This window comes from Haemaphysalis longicornis, unplaced genomic scaffold (assembly GCF_048455015.1).
Source record: "Haemaphysalis longicornis isolate Haplotype H1 unplaced genomic scaffold, Haemaphysalis longicornis Haplotype H1 scaffold_1, whole genome shotgun sequence".
Taxonomy (NCBI): Eukaryota; Metazoa; Arthropoda; class Arachnida; order Ixodida; family Ixodidae; genus Haemaphysalis; species Haemaphysalis longicornis.
In genome coordinates this window covers 455,918,462-455,937,404 of record NW_027526203.1, presented here as the reverse complement: position 1 = coordinate 455,937,404, position 18,943 = coordinate 455,918,462, and the positions used below count along the sequence as shown (strand labels likewise).

At 47.4% G+C, this 18,943-nt stretch overlaps 1 protein-coding gene across 4 annotated transcripts in view; it reads left to right on the top strand.

Annotated features, from left to right (window-relative positions):
* Cpx (synaptic transmission protein complexin) overlaps positions 1-18,943 on the top strand; it is a 682,070-nt gene that overhangs the window by 529,542 nt on the left and 133,585 nt on the right. The window contains exon 1 of one of the 4 annotated variants that reach the window (XM_077687875.1): positions 817-956. The exons of the other annotated variants lie outside the window; for them this stretch is intronic. Within the exon in view, the coding sequence (XP_077544001.1) occupies positions 944-956 (13 nt within the window). The 5' untranslated portion in view covers positions 817-943. Of the gene's footprint in view, positions 1-816; positions 957-18,943 lie in introns of those variants that run through there. 4 annotated transcript variants of the gene reach the window in all.

The following is an 18,943-nucleotide window of genomic DNA, read 5'->3' as shown; positions in this document are numbered from 1 at the left end:
TACCTGAGGTACCAGTCGCTTAGGTTTAGCATGCAAATACACTCTCATTCTGTGTCACCACAAGTCGCGTGTCTTTTCGAATTGCATGGAATTGAATTCAATTGAATTTTATTTTACTAACAAAGTGTGTACAAGATACATAGGGGGTAAAACTCGCTAGGTAAAAAGTTGTTTTTCTCATGTATTTACCGAAAGCTTTGATTTCGTAAAATAAATGTATGTAAAGTAACGAAACTTCTAAATTTTGAATAATAAACTCATTTAAAATTCACTACTTCAGCCGCCGCAGCTCCTACACTCCGAGGTGGGCTTTGTCGCATTAAGGTTCATTATGTGGCGAAGCACGCTTCGAGGTGCGCCGCTGCCACTAGAACATTGCGGTTTTCTCGCCCCCAAATTTGTTCGGAAAGTGCGGGCTGGCAGCGAATCTCTTGCGCAGGACCATCAATAAAAGCGCGGGACGCATCCCGACAGATCGCTAGCATCCGCAGGAAGCAAGGAGCGCAAGGAAGGCGGCGGTTAATGAGCCCGTCTGCCCCATTGTGCCCCTTCGGGCGGCAGCGAGCACTTGGTGCGCCCGGGTGGCGCATTAGGCCGCCAGTGGGTTGGGGAAAACTTTTATTCCGGGCCACCCTTGACCCAGTGCCAAGGTCGCCCCAGCGTCGGGCCGCCCCTCAATCCGGAAGCAGTCTCGATCGGCGGGCACGCTAGCGGCGCCTCGTGGAACGCCGGGGCGTCGCGCTTGCGCCAGGGCTTGGCAACCATGGCAGTGGGGGTTGTGGCGCCGCCCTGGTGGCCTCAGAGCGAAGCGCGCTGTCTTGTGCCGCAGTACGGCTGAGCGTCCTCGTAGCTGCGGCTGCCCGTTTGTCCGGATGTGTGACGGAAGCCGAGTGTCGAGGAAAGCGCGTTGCTAGTTGTTTGCGTCTCGTCGACCGGCCCCGGCATGGACTTCGTAGGTAAGGAGCCGCTGAGGACTTTGTTCGCTTTTGGTTCGTTGTGCTGCCTTAGCGTCGAGAGTTTTCGTTCTGGCCGGCTTGCGGTAGACTCGTAGGCCAGCATGGTTGCTCTGTAGTCTTGGCTGAATAAAAGGCATCTTCTCAGGATGGCTGGCTGGTCTTTTTTCTTGCACGGTGGCCGAATTGCTTCCTTTTTGCTCCTTAGTTGCGGGCGCAGTTTCCCCGAGCCTGGTAGTGATCGGCGTCGCACGGAGCCACGGGTGCTGTCGCGCGGCTCCGCAGTCGTCGCGTCTGATCTAAAAACACCCGAGTGCGACCGTGGCCGTCGGCTCCCGTGGCTCCTCAGACGCGCGCCGCAGTAGTCGCGGGCCAAGTGTCGCAGGACGCCGGCCGAGCAGCTCGCGAGGCGCTGCGCAGTCGCTCGCGCGGCTCCCGCGGGGCCCGTCGGCGTTCGAAAATGGCGCCCACTCGGAAGACCGCATCGATTGGCCGCGACGTTTCCGGCGGCGAGCCCGAGAGGGCGCCCGGCGCCTGAATTAAACATGAGAGACCGTGAAGTGGCGGCGAATGAATGCTAGCCGCGTCGTGGTGGTCACGCGCGGGCGACCAAGCCGAGACCACCGAGTGCTGTAAGGCCGTCGAGGTCTGTAAAAGGGCACCGCGCCGGGCACTACTTCCACCCCTCACACTTTACCGAGGCCCTGAGCGACGTTTATCGCTGCCAAGGTGCACGAAAGGACCCCTGGGAAGCCACTGTTCACGTGACCGATGGCTGTGCATGACGCGCTTTGTTTAGCGCTTCCTTCTACGCGTGCTTTCTACTTGCTCACTTGTGTTTACTTTCACCCACCTCGAAAGCATAGCTGCTGTATGCGGAAGCAAGCTGACTCGCTACATGCTAAAATAGAGCAAATTTAAATTTAGTGAAGCCTTCGGTTGGTATCACGTTTTTCTAAATACCATAGATGAAATTCGGCCCAGTGCTTTTCTCTGCAGTTTATCTATTTCGGTTACCACATTACGGTGTGTCGCTTTAATTAAAAAAAAAGATATATTTAGTGACACTTGAAAAAAAAAACCTAAAAGAGTAAGGGTTTCGGCTAGTTGGTAATCCATGCCGCTACACAGCACACAAACTGACGACAGACAAAGTAAAGAGACACGCAGCGCTTGTCTATTGTCGGTTTGTGCGCTATGTAGTTGTTTGGAAAACAATGTTTAAGTCGCAAATATCTCCTGAAATCGATCAGTATTACCGTAGCAGAATGTAACAAAGTTTTCACTTGGTATAAACAGAATTAGACCCACAAGGCAGAGTTTTTTTCTGCAATGGCTAGACTTGGCTGATCCTTAAACTATTGTTAGCAGCCATAGCGGGGCCTTCTTGCAATCACATCCCGTAGGGCATTTCCTCGCCATCTTCTAGTGACAATTCTCAACATTTGTTCAACAATAGTTCTCCTCGACATTCATTCCTGCACTGATTCACTCTACATATTCCCTCCTCCTCCTCCGTATCTTCACAATGTCACGAACGCGGAGGCGGATGATGCGGAGCACTCTACATTCGCTATCGTAATTCATATCCATGTCCATACACGGTAGTCGTATCCTGGGAACCTATGCTGAAGTTGGTTGGTAGAGCTAAGTTGTGCTCAAAAACGAATGTTTGAAAGGGCTTCTAGCACTGTGCAGCCTAATTGCTTCCGCTGGCTAGGAGTGACTTGGCGTGTCTTTCTTTATTTTGTGTTTTAGAACTAAGTTTAGGGTTTATTTTTCTCGTCGACTTTTAAAGAATTTATCACATGCAAGCGATATCAACTTCTATAAAACCAGCGACACGAAACACGGTCAAAAAGCGGAAAGGAGACACGTCTGACTTTCGACTAACACGCGTTGAAGCCCCTCCTCTCCCCTTTCTCTCTACTATCCACGAAACACGCTGCGCATGCCTCGATCCACACGCGGTGTGAGCGACGTGCTGTCCATGTGGCTGATTGAAAAAGATAGCTGGAGCATTCTGTGCATAGTTTCCAACACTGAATGGACGTTATGTGTCTTCCTTTGCCTCATGAATTGCGTCCAAGATTGGTCTTAGGATTCCACGCATGCGCTGCCGTTTTGCTCTGGGCCGGGGGAATGCGTTTCCTTGGTGCTTCTTCCCATGTGCAGGTGTATTTTTGTCGGTGGTTCGTATTTTTCAATCACGGTCGACTCACGACGCTACTACAGGATATAAAAATTACAGCACCAAGTAAGTATTAGGGCTTTTTGGAGGGGATATTTAACATTCTGTTTCCAAAGTGCTTACATAGTCCTCGTCGCAGCGAGTGAGATAAAATCATTTAATTATCCGGACAGGTCATCCTAGCAGCGCGCTTTTGTTTGTGCTGACAATGCAGTATTAGTGAAGCAGGCACACGCCCAAGCGCACAGAAAACACATAAACACTCCATCACAAGCACACACGTATGACCACGTGTTTATGAAAAATCATGCACCCCTCAGTCTAACGACGACGACGGTAGAACGCGAAGCTTTCTCGTGAGCGATTCCTTGGTTGTCGTCTGAGTTTGGACTTCTGATCGCAGCGCCTTTGACTTTGACCCTTCGCCTTTGATTTCACACGAAGAAAGCTTCGCGTTTCACTATCATCATCGTTAGAGGGGGGGGTGCATGATTTTTCTGTATAATTTTGCAGTCCATGCGCCCTTCTCCTAATTCAAACTGTTTCGACCGCGCCAAAGAATTGCCAGTGCTTCAAAAATTGACATCATTTGACGTTTTTAGTAGTTCCCACCAACCAAAACATGGTAGGCGCTTTTTATTACATCGTTTACTTGTAAAAATATAAATAAAAGGAAATAAAAACAAAAAAAAAATGGCGCAGTTGGATAGACGTCGGCTTCATAACGCGAGGGGCGCAGGTTCGATTCCGACTATGGGAAGCGTTTTTTTTTCTTGCACCCGCGATCATCATTGCCGTCAGAAATAGTTTGCTTTCCTGCAGCGCGTTTTGGGTGGACTACAGACGACATCAGTGAGCGGCTGAAAGCTTCGCTTTAAAATTCACAGGATCTTCAATACCCTACTGGCCTGGAGAAATGACACCAAGACTTTAACAGCCCGTGTCGCAGTGGCCGCAGGCTACCCCAGGCCGAATGCGCTGTGTCAGAACACTGGCCGATCACCGTTTTCACAAATAGTCTATGCTCCATCTCACAAGCTGTTTGCAGCACTGTTAAAGGGGCGATGAAGACAAAATACAACTTGGTTTCATTTGAAAGAACTGGGCTTCAGTACCTCACTTAGTTTTATTCCAGCCACGAAAGCTGCTTTTTAACAAAACAAAAAACAAACGCAAGAATTATTTTCAAATTTCGCGCTACAGTGACGTGTTATGGACACGAGCGACGTCATGTGGGCTGCGCCAGCAGTAAAAACATAATTTTCAGTGTGGTAAATGCACGTTAGCATTCAAGTGATGCGATCAAACGGAACTAAAGAGCCCACTACAATCGTCCAGTCAAGTGTCTCAGCGATGAGTTAGTCCGGCGACCGCCAATTATCGAAAAAGTACCCTGTGGCGTAATAGAAAAGTTGCCGGAAAATGGCTAGGAAGTCACCACTGCTTCATGTCTTTTCTTCAATACCTCCATTATTTGTTCGAAGTTTAAGGTAACTTTGGTGTCATTGTTATCGGGACCGATCAGTATCTCTAATGAACCAAACTTGTATGCTGTCTTCATGGCCCCTTTTAAAGCCACAAACCATGCCGTGGCTTTAATCGTGCTGCAAACACGGTTCGATCACTAACTTAGGCATTGTTGTACATGTTGATGTAATTTAAGACACACCAGTGGGCCTCAATTTCGGTTGTTTTAGGCTCTTTGGATTTCGCTCTGCGATGTGTTTTTCTACTTCCCGCCTAAGGAAAAAATACTGTGCAAGACACACCTTTATCTTAAAGGGAAGTTAAAAAAACGAAACGCATTAGTAAAGCCAAGAAGCTATAACAAATAGCATTAAAGCAACCAGACCTGCGCAATGTATACAGAGAACAATCATATACTTAAGATGGTTGGCTCACCTGTAAGTAGAGCAATATACATATCTGGTTATCGTTCAGGGTTAGTGACAGCGTTCTACGCGCATGGGGCGTTGATCAGAACTGTCCTATGTTCCCACAATGTTTCTCGTCGTTTAGTTAACGTACTCAGACGTAAACATAATCTCCCTAAACCACATGACGAACCATCACTCTGCACAACACGTTGCTAAATAGCAGTAAGCTTGGTGCTTTTATTGCATTGTTATTATACTTGCTCTCAGGTTCGTGTAGACTGCCATGGTTATAATAATTTCATCAATGCTGTTTGGTCGCGGAATACCCCCCCCCCCCTCCTGACGAATACCATTTGCGAGAGGTCGTAAGGTGTTCTTCATGAATTCCATTAGGGAGAGTTTATTTAAACAGACGAGCCTAACTTGAGGTGTTATCGTACCGAAGAAATTACGTGTGTTCGCTGCACCGGATTTCATTGTGCTATTTTACACTCGTGTTTTCTGTTTCGTTTGTCGCCAAGATTGCCCTCCATGAAATATGTAAGCGCATATTGGTGTTCTAGCGACGCGCCATTATTCGGAAGAATCATGCGAAGAAGGAAGCAAAAACAAGGCGACCGGGATGAAAAATATGGAAACAAGCAAAAAAGGCACCAATACTTAGCTAACGTTCACTAAAATCTGAGCATAGGAGGTCTCAGAATGTCGGGTGCTTTGGCCGGCCCAAAGCCCTTCCCACTAATTTGTACGTCTACGAACGAGCCGTAGAAGCTCCCTGATTGATTTTCCCAGACCTGTGAAGAACACTTGAGAGAAATTTCGGCTCTTAGGAAGAAGCCCAGACAACCAGTAGCGGGAACAGCGCTGTTCTTGCTTTCAAGCCTTCTTTTTTTTTTTCGGCCCCGTCGCAGCCAATTCGAAAAAATGGAAGCAAAAGTTCGTTTCCTTACGTCACTGGCCCATTTCTGTTCATAACCGGGAAGTGCGGCTTTCGTTCTGGGTCGGCTGTGCTCTCCATATATTTATCCATTACGCTTCGTATTACCTCCTCGCCTTCTGTTCCGAACCGTCGCAGTCTTTCTAAATTAATAGCACTGCGGCGCGCCGTGAAGACGCCGTTTTCGTTTTCCTCTGCTCCGAGAGCCTTCCCTCAGCGCAATCCGTCGCAAGGTTCCTCGGTTTGAAAGGAGCAAATACAGGGCGAGAAATGCGCGCCGACGTTGTCATTTCTCTTTTGTCGGATGTATCTGCGGCGCACTTATTCTCGCCGCCTCGCCGGTCTCCTGCCAGCTCGAGTTCAGATTGCCACTGAGGTGCGAATGAATGAACGCGCTAGCACGCCATCGGATTCCTGTCACCTCCACGCGCGCTTGTCACAACGCCAATGTGCGACGGAACCGCGGGGAAACCTGATTGCATGCTCGTCTTGTTTCTAAACGAAATCATAAAGGTAGAGGTAAGAAAAGATGGCTTCAAGGAACAGATTTACGGACTGCGCAATACTAGTGGATACCGGGAACCAGTGAAGAGCATTGTGAGTTGCTAACGCACCGACATGCGTCGTATCTCGCTGGTGTGCCTTACATTTGTTTTACTTGGACAAGTATTTTATTCCCTTTCTTATTGACTTTAGACGTTGCTCCGTAGGTTTGCAAAGTAATTTTCTGCCTTGCCGCCTTGTGTTGCAGTACTTTGTCTTTCTCTCTGTTCGGGTCGGTTAAGACACAAATATTACTAAGAATCAGCGAACGAAACTTATTCGGGGTGGACATTGCTGTCTGGCAGAGCCCCACGAACTTCGGCATAATATAACGTTAAACCTCAAAACTCTGATGCGCATTTTACGACGTTCACTCATATTCCCACAAAAACAAAACATGGACATTCACCAATTCACCAGGACTGCTTTATATACGGTATCAATATTTTACGTTTCAAATTATTTACATACAGTGAAATCTCGTTAAATTGCACCCGCTTAAACCGTAGCTATTTTTATACGTAGTTAAGCCGAATCCCTGACTCGGTTTTCCTTTAACCTAATGCATTCGGATAAACCGTAGTGCCGGTTAGTACGTACTCTCTTCGCGTCCCCGTCCGGTACGGTTTAACGAGGTTTCACTGTATATTTCTTTTCGTGTCGTTTCTTCGTTCCTTTACAACCTTTAGTAGATAATTATGGCTTATAAAGCAAATGGGCGCAGCAGCAAAAGAATTTCGGTTACTGTTTAAGACGAAATCAGCAGTTATACCTGAAAACGTTTTTATCAAGCTATTTCGCTCTGAATACGGCGATTACACCTAACAAGTAAGACAATATACTTTCGATTCTCTCTTTTTGAGCGACAAGCCCCGAGGTGGGCATAATTGTCCTCCTGCAAAGCAAGTTCCAAATTTCTCGTGAAAAGAGCGAGGGGTATCATAAAAAATGTAGAGAAAATAATTGAGCTGAGCAGCAACGTTTTCATCAGCCCACTTCAGGAGCAAGAACTAAGGCTTCTTCGTGTAGTGTGTCCTAGTATTGCTTGTTGTTGCATGTGGGGTGTAATTGTGCTGTAATATATATCGTTCGGGATAAAATGAGGCAATAGGCCGTACCTTTTTTTTTAATTACATATTCGCCACCATGCCCCGGAATATTAACAATGGCAGTGACAACTTTCCACTCGTTTGTCCTTCGCCACCACAATTTGGGCGCTAGTTAAGCTTTCGCTAATGTTATTGGTTTTTAGAGTGAAAGCACTACTACGCTGCATCTTTCAAGGTCATTCATCGCCTCGCAATCACCTTCGCCGGCGCGCGAGCTGCGCCCTGCTCTTTTACGGGTTCATTGACTCCGAAGTTCGCCGCCGCGGTAAATTAGGGTGAGACGACTGCTTCGCCAGCCCCTTATCGCCCATCGGCGGCGGGGCCGTGCGTTCGTGCGGTTCAGTGCAGGCGAACCAGGCGACTATGCGAGGGTTTAGCGAATTATATAGGAAAACACTGCTCCGATTAAGTTTACAGTAGCGATAACTAGAGAATCACACAATGCACGCACACGAAAGCACCGCCTTGCCCGCCCTTGGTCCCTGAGTCCCGCCATGGATGGCGCGCCACCCGGGCTTTCTGCGCGTACCCTTTACCGCAAGAAAAAAAAAAACAAATCACGCGCTAGATATCCGTGGGTCAGACTGCGAAATCGGAGGCAGACTTTCACAAAACACTGTTCACATAGTCTATGCTGACTAAGTTTAGAAGCTTTAAACCTGAGCCATTTTTATTCGTGTTTCCTAGATATGTCCTGCTTCAAATTTTCGTATGAGCGCTTCAAATCAGTTTATACGGCCAACGCACATGCCTACTGTACATTCAACGGAAAAAAACGACACTGATTGCACTGTCACTTAGTCTTCCGTAGGATTTCCGTTTAACTTCGTTCCTCAATTGAATGTTTCAACAGCGAAGCTGTTGAGAAAATCCGTCGTGTAAGGCGTCCGCAGTTAAAAATACCAATAAATGCTGATCGCTGGTGCACGCGTGCCTCGAGCGCACTTCGTCAAGCTAAGCATACCCACTTAGGGGGATTGGCCAATGTTGGCCACAAAAACACTTCAATGTTCGCCGTATTGTGGCAACACTTGCTCGGAACGACAAAGACACGTAATAGCGTACGCCCCTCTTTCGTTCGTCCTCGTGTCGTCGTGCGCACGCGCTCCGTACCGTGGAAGAGCCGCGACGTGAATGTTGAAGCTGCTGTAGGCGATCATTGGCTCCACATGGCCCTGCCGCCGATAGTTCGCAGAGCCAAGGGGGGAGGCCGCGCTTCGATGGGCTCGGCGTGCAAAGCATCCGCTAGAGACGATAAGTCACTCCAGCAGAGTGGCGTACAAAAACGTCGACCAAAACGACAAGCTCACTTTGGCCTTGCTCAACATGAGGTCATTGAAATTCCATGCCTCCGACGTCAACCACGACACCACAATGATAATCAAACTGAACGTCTGGAAATACTCACCTGCAACAGCTTCGTCATTCAAGTCTTGCGCGTGAGTGCAAGCTTTCCTGAATTTTTTTTTCCTTCTAGTGCGGCTCGGAATTATGACAAAGCATCTTTTTTTCCTAATTTCGGGCGAGCAAGAATATTTTCCCAATTGCAAGGATTCAGTAGTTCAATTAATACAAAATAACAGGATGCAACAGAATCGAAACAAAGAAAGGAAGAAAAAAAGAAGATGCAGGAAGGAAAGAAAGAAAGGAGAGAAAAGCTAAGCTGTATGAAGAAAGAAACGCACAAATCATGACGTCGGTGGTCTACAATATGAGCGGCGCAGTGCTCCGGACACCGGACATCACCTACACGATAAGAGATAGGGTGTAGTTTGTGGCTGCTTTTAGGTGGGCCACGTCACCAGAAAATCCAGCACCGTCATTCGCGCATGCGCCGTTATCGGCGGTTGCGCCGTCGGCCACTTGACCACTTCGCTCTAGCCAAAAACCCGAGCCAGCGTCTTTTTATTTGCTTTGTTTTTGTAGTGGTTCGCGCCGCTCGCGCCAGCGTGAGGCCGTCTTTTTCTTGCTCTTTTCTTTTTATTCTCTTTTTGAGTCGCCTGTTGACGTCGTTTTTTAACCGTGGCTTTGTTTATTTTCGCAAACAACAATGCGACATAAATGTTTAATAAAAAGAACGATGTGAGGATGGTTTATGTGCCCACGTAATACGCCAAATATGCAAATATTCGCTTTGCACTGAACACTGTTAACATCAACGAGGTGGGCCACCAGTGCTAGTAGTTTGCAAAGGTCTCTCCTGAATATGCTTCGTGTTACCGTTCCCGCTGTTCGTTATGGCGCAAATGATTTTGCAACAGTCCACGAAAACGGCATTAAAGAAAACAAGCGATAGCAAGCTATTGATGCAAAAAACGCGCGACGCTCGCCAAGATGCTTCGGATCTAAAACAACCAAGGAAAAACAAGGAGAGAACCCTTACCTCTTAATAAATAACAAAAGAAATTGAAATTACTTGTTTTCCGTCTCTTCGTAAGACATCATAACGGAGAACGGGATTAATCATACCATATGGAATTTCCTTTAAGTTAACCGGCAATGTAACCTTGTGAGTGTTTCCGCATTTTCTCCCATCAAAATACGGCAGTAATGCTAGAGGGCGAAAGCGGAAACTCGCGCCCAACATAAAATGTCTTCTCCGCTGAGCCATTGCATGTTATAGCGCAAAATCTGGGTCATCGCGGGCGTTTAAAAGCGATGGCTTTTTGGGGAGTATATCTGCATTAAAATGATCGTTCGTTTTCAATGGGCCCTTTGAATAGTTCACAGAGAAAAGAAAAAAAAAACTGGAATGGAGCGCTGCTTGATTGTTCTCTTGGTTGTCCTGTTGTTTTTTTTTTTTTTTTTTTTTGTTGTTGTTGTTTAACCACCCCGTCCGGGTCAATGGAAGCACGTTGAGCTTGGCGTCGCTAACGCTGTTCCGCTTCACGAGCGTGACGCTGAGCATCGATATCGGCCGACGCACTGGACCCGCCCACTGTCTACAAACTATTGCAATTCCATAACGGCGATAGAGGGAATACGCTGCACAAACACGAGAAAATAAGGCCACGTAAGACATAACGCAGCTACCCATGCGGTTGCCTTCTCTCCACACTGTCGTCCTGTGTGTACCCTGTGCAGCTGCTGGGCTCTACGTCGGCACATACAGCAGCCGCTATGCCTAGCAGGGTGACTGATCCAGCAGTTCCGTGGAAGTTCTGGGCAGAGCTGCAGCCCCGGAGTGAAGCACGACACGCTTGACACGCTATCGCCGGTAGCACCCTACACCGCCGACTATCCTGGTTGTTGCCTATCTACGCTCTTCCTTGGTCGCGCGGCGTGCTTTCCTCCTGTGACCTTGATTCAGGAGCTCCACCCTCCGACAGAACGACGTTGTCTCGTAACGCGCTGTGCTGGTCGCTAGGCGTTATTTTACTCTGTGGCCGTAATTGACAGGCTTCGCACATGACAGAAACGCTGTTTTACGGGGTGGAGCACCCAGCGCTCTCGCACTAAATATTATGGCCCTCATATGCTACCGTGTGGATTGTATTAGGGCGAAAGTTCTGGCAGTTGCTGCTACGTGCCCTGCTTAGGTCACCGACCCGACGACACAGCGACTACCTGCGCACCGTGCAGCCCTTATAAAGGTTGTCCTAGCTATCATGCACCAAGATTTCAAAAAAGAGCGATGGAGTTGCACGGAGAAAACATAGTGCCAAAAGTTCTTAGTACCAGCGGCCGCTTTTCTGATGGAGGCGAAATGCAAAAACTCCTGTGTGTTCAAGATTTTGGCGCACGTTAAAGATCCTCAAGTGGTCAAAATTAAAATGGAGTCCTCCACTACGGCGCACCTCATCGCCCGCGTTGCGTCGGCGCGTTTAACCCTACAATCAATCAATTAGTTCTTAGTACAGTGGAGTATCGACCAGATTATTCTTTAATAAGATAGATTTAATGAATTGTAATTAATTATCCAACTCGACAAGTACTTTCCTAATTATTAAAGTATCAATGATGCACTTGTAGGTAACCACGAGGGGCATCTAACTGCGCTATTTTCAGCGACGAACTAATTGCGTACTCATTTATTCCGACTGATAAAGAAACCCAGCGAAGTATGAAAAATACCACGTGAAGACGCTCCCACCCGCACCATAAACCAGCACCTTCAGATAAGCTGATTTAAAGCTACTGCATTCATAGAGTTTTTTTTACTATATACACTAGAGAGGAATCTGGCGCGAGCGTCTATGCGGCTCATATCAAGGCCGTTTGTGTCGTCATGGGCCGCCGTTATACCACGCGCTCGCCTTAGTTTCTCATCATTGGCTTGGATTGAAACGTTTTAGTCGCCGTATATCCGAACAGAGTGCCACAAAAACGCAAAGAATTGTGTGGTATTATATAAGTGGAAAATAAAACAGGCCGCTTTAAAGCTAAGGAAAAGGGAAATAGGGCGTATTTTTGCCGGAACGGTTGTGCCTACTCTTCTTCAGGCAAGCTGGAAGTTAACAACAATGTTAATACTTTGGGGGAAACTCATTATAGACTCTTATTTTATTAATTTTGCCATTATTTCAAATAGTAAGACGTTCAAATAGCTTGGAAATTTTTTTGAGTGCGCCTATGAGAACGTCGCCTTCCTGGTGAACCGGTGCACCGACCGTCAGCTACAGTTCAACAAAATGTTTTGCGGAGCGAGTTGGTTCATACTTGGAGAAAAAAAGGAAACGTAGCGTTAAGTAGTCGTAGACGAAGGCAGATAGGACGGATACAGACGCCCGTATCTGTCGTATCTTGTCTTCGTCGAAGTACATTTGGTTTCTTTTTTTCGTGAGATACAGCTTTCGCGGCGGCATATCACCCGCTCACTCATACGTTCCTTCGACTCCGGCATGACCAAAGTTTGCTACAATCACGCACTACCTGCTCTTTCACCGAACACGCAGTTGCCACGGCTCACGGCTACCACAGAACAGGAAGTATTTCGGCTACCACGTAGCTCGTAGTCGCGTAGACGCGTTAATGCATAGTGAAGAAAGCAAATCCCGAAAACCGCTTATCAGGAATCCAATTGTCATGCCAAGCCCAAGCCAGAAGTTAATCGAACAGATTAATTCGCTCAAGCCAGAAGCGGTGGTCTTCCCATAACCCCCCACGACGACATGGATTCCCAGGTGCAGTTTCCTTTAGTATACTTACTAAGCAACCCTATGACTGCATTGCCTTTCAGACGCGCGAAGAGTCAACGCAACACCTTGATAATGGAAGGCACAAACTCGGTCGCGATTTCCTCGGTCATTCTTTTCTTTGTTGCATTCTGGCTGACTCAGAGAGAGCCTGTTCGAGGTCATTGCTTTATGGTGCGGGCGGGAGCGTCGTCACGTGGTATTTTTCATATTTCAGGGGGCTTATTTATCGGTCAGCATAAATGAGGGTGCAATCAGTTCGTCGTTGAAAATACCGCTGATAGATGCCTCTCGTGGGTGCCTACAAGTGCCCTATTGACACTTTAATGATTAGGACAGTACTTCTAGTGTTAGATTACTAATTACAATTGCATAAATAAATCTCATTAACGAAAAAAAATTAGTACCCGTTACTCCATAGTACTAGAAACATTTAGCACTAACTTTTCTTCGAGTAACGCCACTACTCTTTTTTAAAAACTTGGTGCATGATAGCTGGGACACCCGGTATACGCGCTGTTGACTCCCGTCCACTGACTGTGGCTGGCGGTGCGTTTGCATTAGAAGAAAGGACGTCACGACTCTTAGCTTCTTGGCTGACTTATTTCTTCCATAAAGAGCACCGCAATGGCGGTGCTCATACTTAGCTTCTCGGCGTGTCTATGAAGTCCACATCGACGCAGCCAAGGTCGACCTGCCTCACCGAGCTAGGTATTAGTCAACTGCAACTCGAAATTCCGAGGCACCCTCCCATTTGGAGCTTTTGCTGTCACCATCGTCGTCATCACCATCAGCAGCCTATTTAGGTTCACTGCATGACGAAAGCCTCTCGCAGTGACCTCCAGCCTCTTCTTTCCTGCGCTGCTCGAGTCTATTCCCTGCCTCCGAACTTCCTTATCTTGCCTCTCCGTAGAGCTGCTGGCCTTCCCCTTCTTCCAGTCCCATCTCTCGGTATCCACTCTGTTACCCCGGTGTTCCGCCGGTGGTCATTTCTTCTCATTGCATGGCCAGCCCAAGTGAATTTCGTTTTCTTTATTTGAACTGTGATATCTTCTGCTCAAATTTTTTCCCTGATCCAGGAAGCTCGTTTCCTGTCCCTAAGCGTTACTCCCACCATTCTTCGATCTCTGGCCCGCTGAGCCGACCTAAATTTACTTTCCAGTTGTTTAGTAAGGCGCCCAATTTCAGCTCCTTAAGTCCACACCGGCAGCATGCATTGGTTGTTATTATCCTTTTCCGGGATAGAAGTAGCTTACTTTTCATTATTTAGTGCACTCCAGCCTATACCTATTCTGCGACAGATTTCTTTCTCGTGCTTGAGATCAGCACTGACCACCTGTCCCAGATAGACTCTTCTACTTGTTCTAGCGTTTCGTTACGCATGCTGAAGAAGGGGCTTGTGGCATGTTTATTCATCATTACTTTAGATACGTTTATATTTATCTTAAGCCCGACGGCCATTCTTTCTGATTATAGTTCATCGAGAATTTCTTGCAGGTATTCTGCAGACTCTCTTAGCAAGACTATTAGCAATCAAGGGAAGAGGAAATGAAGCAGCGTCAGTGGTTGGACTGTCGATGCCAACGGTCGCAGATGGGTGTGGGGTTGGCTTGGCCACTGACGGCAGGTGCAGCAAGAGCGTTCGAGTGAAAGCGAGACGGTTGGCGCGAATACGTGGAAACAAAAGCGAGAGCAGGGCAGGCCAGCTCAGCCCTTTTACCGGCGAAGAGGTCTTTACACCTACTTCTTGTTTGTCTCAACGGAAGCCTTCAATGTTTACTATGGAGAATTACAAAACACCAAAGGAAGGACGCGCTAAGAAATTTAAGGGGCGACCACACGGGGGTGCTGTGGGCGTCAACGTCAAGTGGAGTCTCCAAAAGCGTGTGTTAGAGACGTGCATTCATTGCTACAAAACTCTGAACCTGTTTATCACACGAGTAGAATTGGGTGAGTTTCAAAGCACGTTCCCGCTGATAGTGGGAATGTATGGCTAACAAGGGCAAATTTACCATGTAGTATGTGGGGCTAATAGCGACGGTTCGCCAAGTCTCTCAGCCACAGTAACCGAAAGAGAAAGAAAACGTCGCAAAGCGAAAAAGAGGATAAGAATAAAGACCGGATACGTGTCCCCCTATGGCCACGTGCCATCGTCGGCACCAAGTCATCACCATGCATAGAATGAACGCACTGCATTCTACCAGTAACTCGTTCAACATATTTCGTCGGTGCGGTGCATACGGCGATGAACTCCTCTTAACCGCCTAAACACACAGCGGCTGTGAAACGTGTGGGCGCACACAACACCGGCGTGTCCCGGTCCCCTAATTCAACAATTATTATTCTCGCATCCACTATATCGCAAGTTCTCCTGGAATACCTAACTGGGCCATCCATCAAATTTTGCGCGAACGCCATACATCACGAATGCCGCAGTCCCGGGCACTGACAGCCCATACTGCGAACAATTTGGCCAACATCTTCCACAAGGAAGAAAACAACGGCGCGGCCTGCAAGCATAACAAACGCGAAACAAAACAAAACAAGGAGCAAAACGAGAACAGAAGACATCAAAAACGGTATACCTTGAGCCCACTAAACACGCATAAAACTTTTCGGTGGGAAACGAAAGAAAAAAAGTACAGGGCGATACATGAACAACGATCGAGGCGGTTGTTTGACCGGGATGGCTTGGGATACTTTCGGGGAGCCCCTTATGACAGCGACAAGACTGCAGCTATTCCCAAAACCCGAAAGTTTGGCTCCAGCGTTCGTAGCGGCTGCGCAAGTGAGTGTGCCGCTATTTCAGCCAGCGCCTATTCGCTCGCCCACATGCGGATCTCCTCCTGCCGCGGTTTTGTTTTCGCGCAACACTCGGTGATGCTGAATAGAACAACATGCATGTGGGCGTAAAAATAAGAAACGTACCACTGTCGTTTCTGAGTGCCGCATTATCCAGCAGCATTCTCCTCGAACAGGCAAGCACGTCTTGTTCGCTCTACAACGGCTCTAGCCTGGCTCCAGTCTGGGGGCTTTTTGATATTCTTTCTTGCACCAGGCCTTTTCGTCGAGCAAAATCCGCAGCAGTAGCGCGGCAGAAAAATGCTGCTCGCCGCAAAAGATCGACAGCGGAAGCACCATCAAAGCGCTCTATGTTTAGACATAGCGGCTATCTCGCCCGCCGATCTGGGTTACGATCGCTCCACCCTAGCCCGCTCTCTGATGCCTTCGAAGAAACAAAAATTGACCGAGGTATTCGCCAGCCTTTTTACTCCTAAACTCCGCTTTCCGGTTTGCTCGCTTGTGCAGAGGCATTTTCTTGTGGAGCTAAAGGAAGCATGCTTCTCTTTTTTGGCCGCTTTTGCCCCCTATATTCCTTCAGTAGGTTTGTTGCTGCAGCGAAGCGTTCGGTTCCTGTGGTCAGCTGCCTTAGAAAAAAAATTGGCGGCGCATCTGTTCCCTTCGGTGCAACTGTCGTCGAAAGACGATAGTCTTACACCGCCCCTGCCACGCAAATACCTCCCTTCTCTTTCCCGCCCACATCTCAGGCTCTTCCCAAACAAAGTGGAAGTTTGCTCGAGTCAGTTACATTCTGCCGCATTCCACTGCTCGTGCCATTTACTGGCACATTTTGTTGGTTACTTTTAAACATGGGACACTCCCACAAGGGACGAGAGAGCACTGCGAGCGCTTTTCGTATTTTGAGGTAAAACATTTTGTCAATGCGTCTTTTCTTATTGCACAAAAATCAAGCAGCCATGTACGTTTAATTAAAAGAACAATGAAAATATCGCTTATGGATTAATGTCTTGCCTCAACTGTTTCTACTGATTTCTTTTTGCTCAACGGCGTTGACAAGTGGGAAAATTGCCACCATATTTAGCAGTGTAGAAATGTTTTGCCTATATAAACGTCTCGTTCAAGAGTTCTTTTAGGTTTTAGCCGGGGGGCAGGGCTAAATCGATGGGTTTACGGACAGACAGGCAGACATTCAGACTAAAAGTTTTGCCTTTATGTAAACCAATATTGACTACCATCTTCAAAAAGCTTGTGAGACCTAGTGCATAGCTGTGGCTTTTTTTGTGCTCTCTGCCGCTGAACAAGGTTCGGTGCTCTCCTGCGGAGGCTTCGCGCAATTTTAGGTCAGCCACCGAATCAGAAACGGCTACGTTTCCTGCGGATATCCCGATAGTTTTAGAAATAAGCACGCGCATATAACGCACAAGAAAACTAGACTTCTGTGGCGTGGTGCTGGAAGCATGCTTACCTTACAGGCGCCTATAAGCTTCAAAACTGAGTTTAAAAACTACATATTTAAAGACTTCACCGGTAGCACTACAGCTGTAAAACATGAGATCTACTGGATCGAAACAAAATTCTTTTCTGTGGAGAAGAATGGTTAGCAGAGCTATTTGTGGGCCCGATCGTCATGGTTCTGTATCCGCTGCAAGCTCCGTTTGGCAAACGACGGAGGACGTCACGCGGCCAAGTTACAAAATCACCCAAAACTAAGTAACGCTGTCCTCCCAGAAAACAGTCACGTAAGAACGTTCGGCGTGGCTCTAGACTCAAGTGGCAGAACCAAAATTACAATCGCGAAAAATAGAAACCCGTTAACCTATTGCCCGCATTATAAAGCGCCCAACCAAGAGAAGAGCAGGAAAGAAAAAAAGAAATGGTAAGACTCTTCAGCCACTGATCATGAGCGGAATATTGCAGAGCCTACCGTACCACAAATTTACCCGCAACGAAGAAAATCAAAGAAACACCATCATCAGGGCAGCATATAAGGCAGCCCGCAACCTCGCAATTGTGACGGTGAGATGAACTGACAACCGCTGGACCCCCAGGGTAGCAAAATGGGCTGCCATAGATGGGTCTAGAAGAAGGGGAAGGCCATTAACTTGATGGGGGGATAAAATAACATTCTGAGGCAAGGAATGGACTCGGGCAGCGTAGGACAAGAGCGGGGAAGGTCTATGAAAGAGGCCTTCGTCCTGCAGTCGACCTAAATAAGACGTTGATGATGACGACAATGAATAGGCCCTCAAATTGTGTCTTCATAGCGCTTTCAAAGAAATAAGAGAAACCACTCTTCTAGCACCAAGAGAGCGGCAGGGAAACCTAAATCGGAAAGGGTCATCGTATACAAGAGAGGTGCCCCCTCTGAAAAGAAACGACTGCATTCTATGATAGACATTTCACAGATCCAGCGACTCCGCATAAAAACTCTTTTCTACCAAAAACATGCATCCAGACCTACACAAGAAGTAACAAGTCTGTGGCAGGATATGGCAGGATCAAGTTCATTTGAGCTAGGAAATTTTCAAAATCATGAGACCACAGTATACACCGACTCCGGCATGTACGATGGTACGAGGCAGCAATTGTAGATGACTACTTAGACAGCCTTTGTGACTGCATGATCCTTCTACATACAGGAACAAAGAAACGGAAGTTGGAGATATCCTCATGGCAATCCGACTAGCGGGAGTATCGAATAGAAGCGTAAACATTCTTACAGACTCTCAAATGGCATTGGACTGTCTTCTGCCGGCAGAACACCTAATCGCTTCGGTAAGATACTCCCTTTACAGATCAAAAAGTTAATTACGTCACCTGGACACCCGGACACAAGGGTCTTGAAAAGAAAGAGGCACCGACCAAGAGGCACGTGAACGCACATACCGTGTTCCTTGCGACCACGACTACCGCACTCCCCTTCAAGAAAAAACCCTAAGAACGTCTCCGTACTCTACGCGTAGGAACACGATTTTTCCCCTGGCTACAAGAGGGTCTCAATGCCGAAGAATTGCAAACTTTGTAAACGATAAACCAACAAAAGTATCTACAAATCTATGTGGGTGAAGATGTTTGGTGGGAACATCACACATTAACTTAAAACTCTAGCCATGACAAATGGTACGCCCAAGAAAGAACAACTAAAACATTGTATATTCCACTTCTTTCGAGACATGTGAGGCAGCTTTCACCAGCTCGTTACATCAAGACTGGCGCGAGCTGATGACAGGGCAAAAAAAGGATATGCTGCATCCGGCGCCCTTGACTTCCGGCTCCACCCTCGAGATCCCTACCATCTCGTCATCCCCTTTTCTAAACCTTAACTATTTCTTCCGTAACAAGGATATCTGTCTCTTCACAAAAAGTTAGAATATTCAGTCCGGCTTAGACATCTGA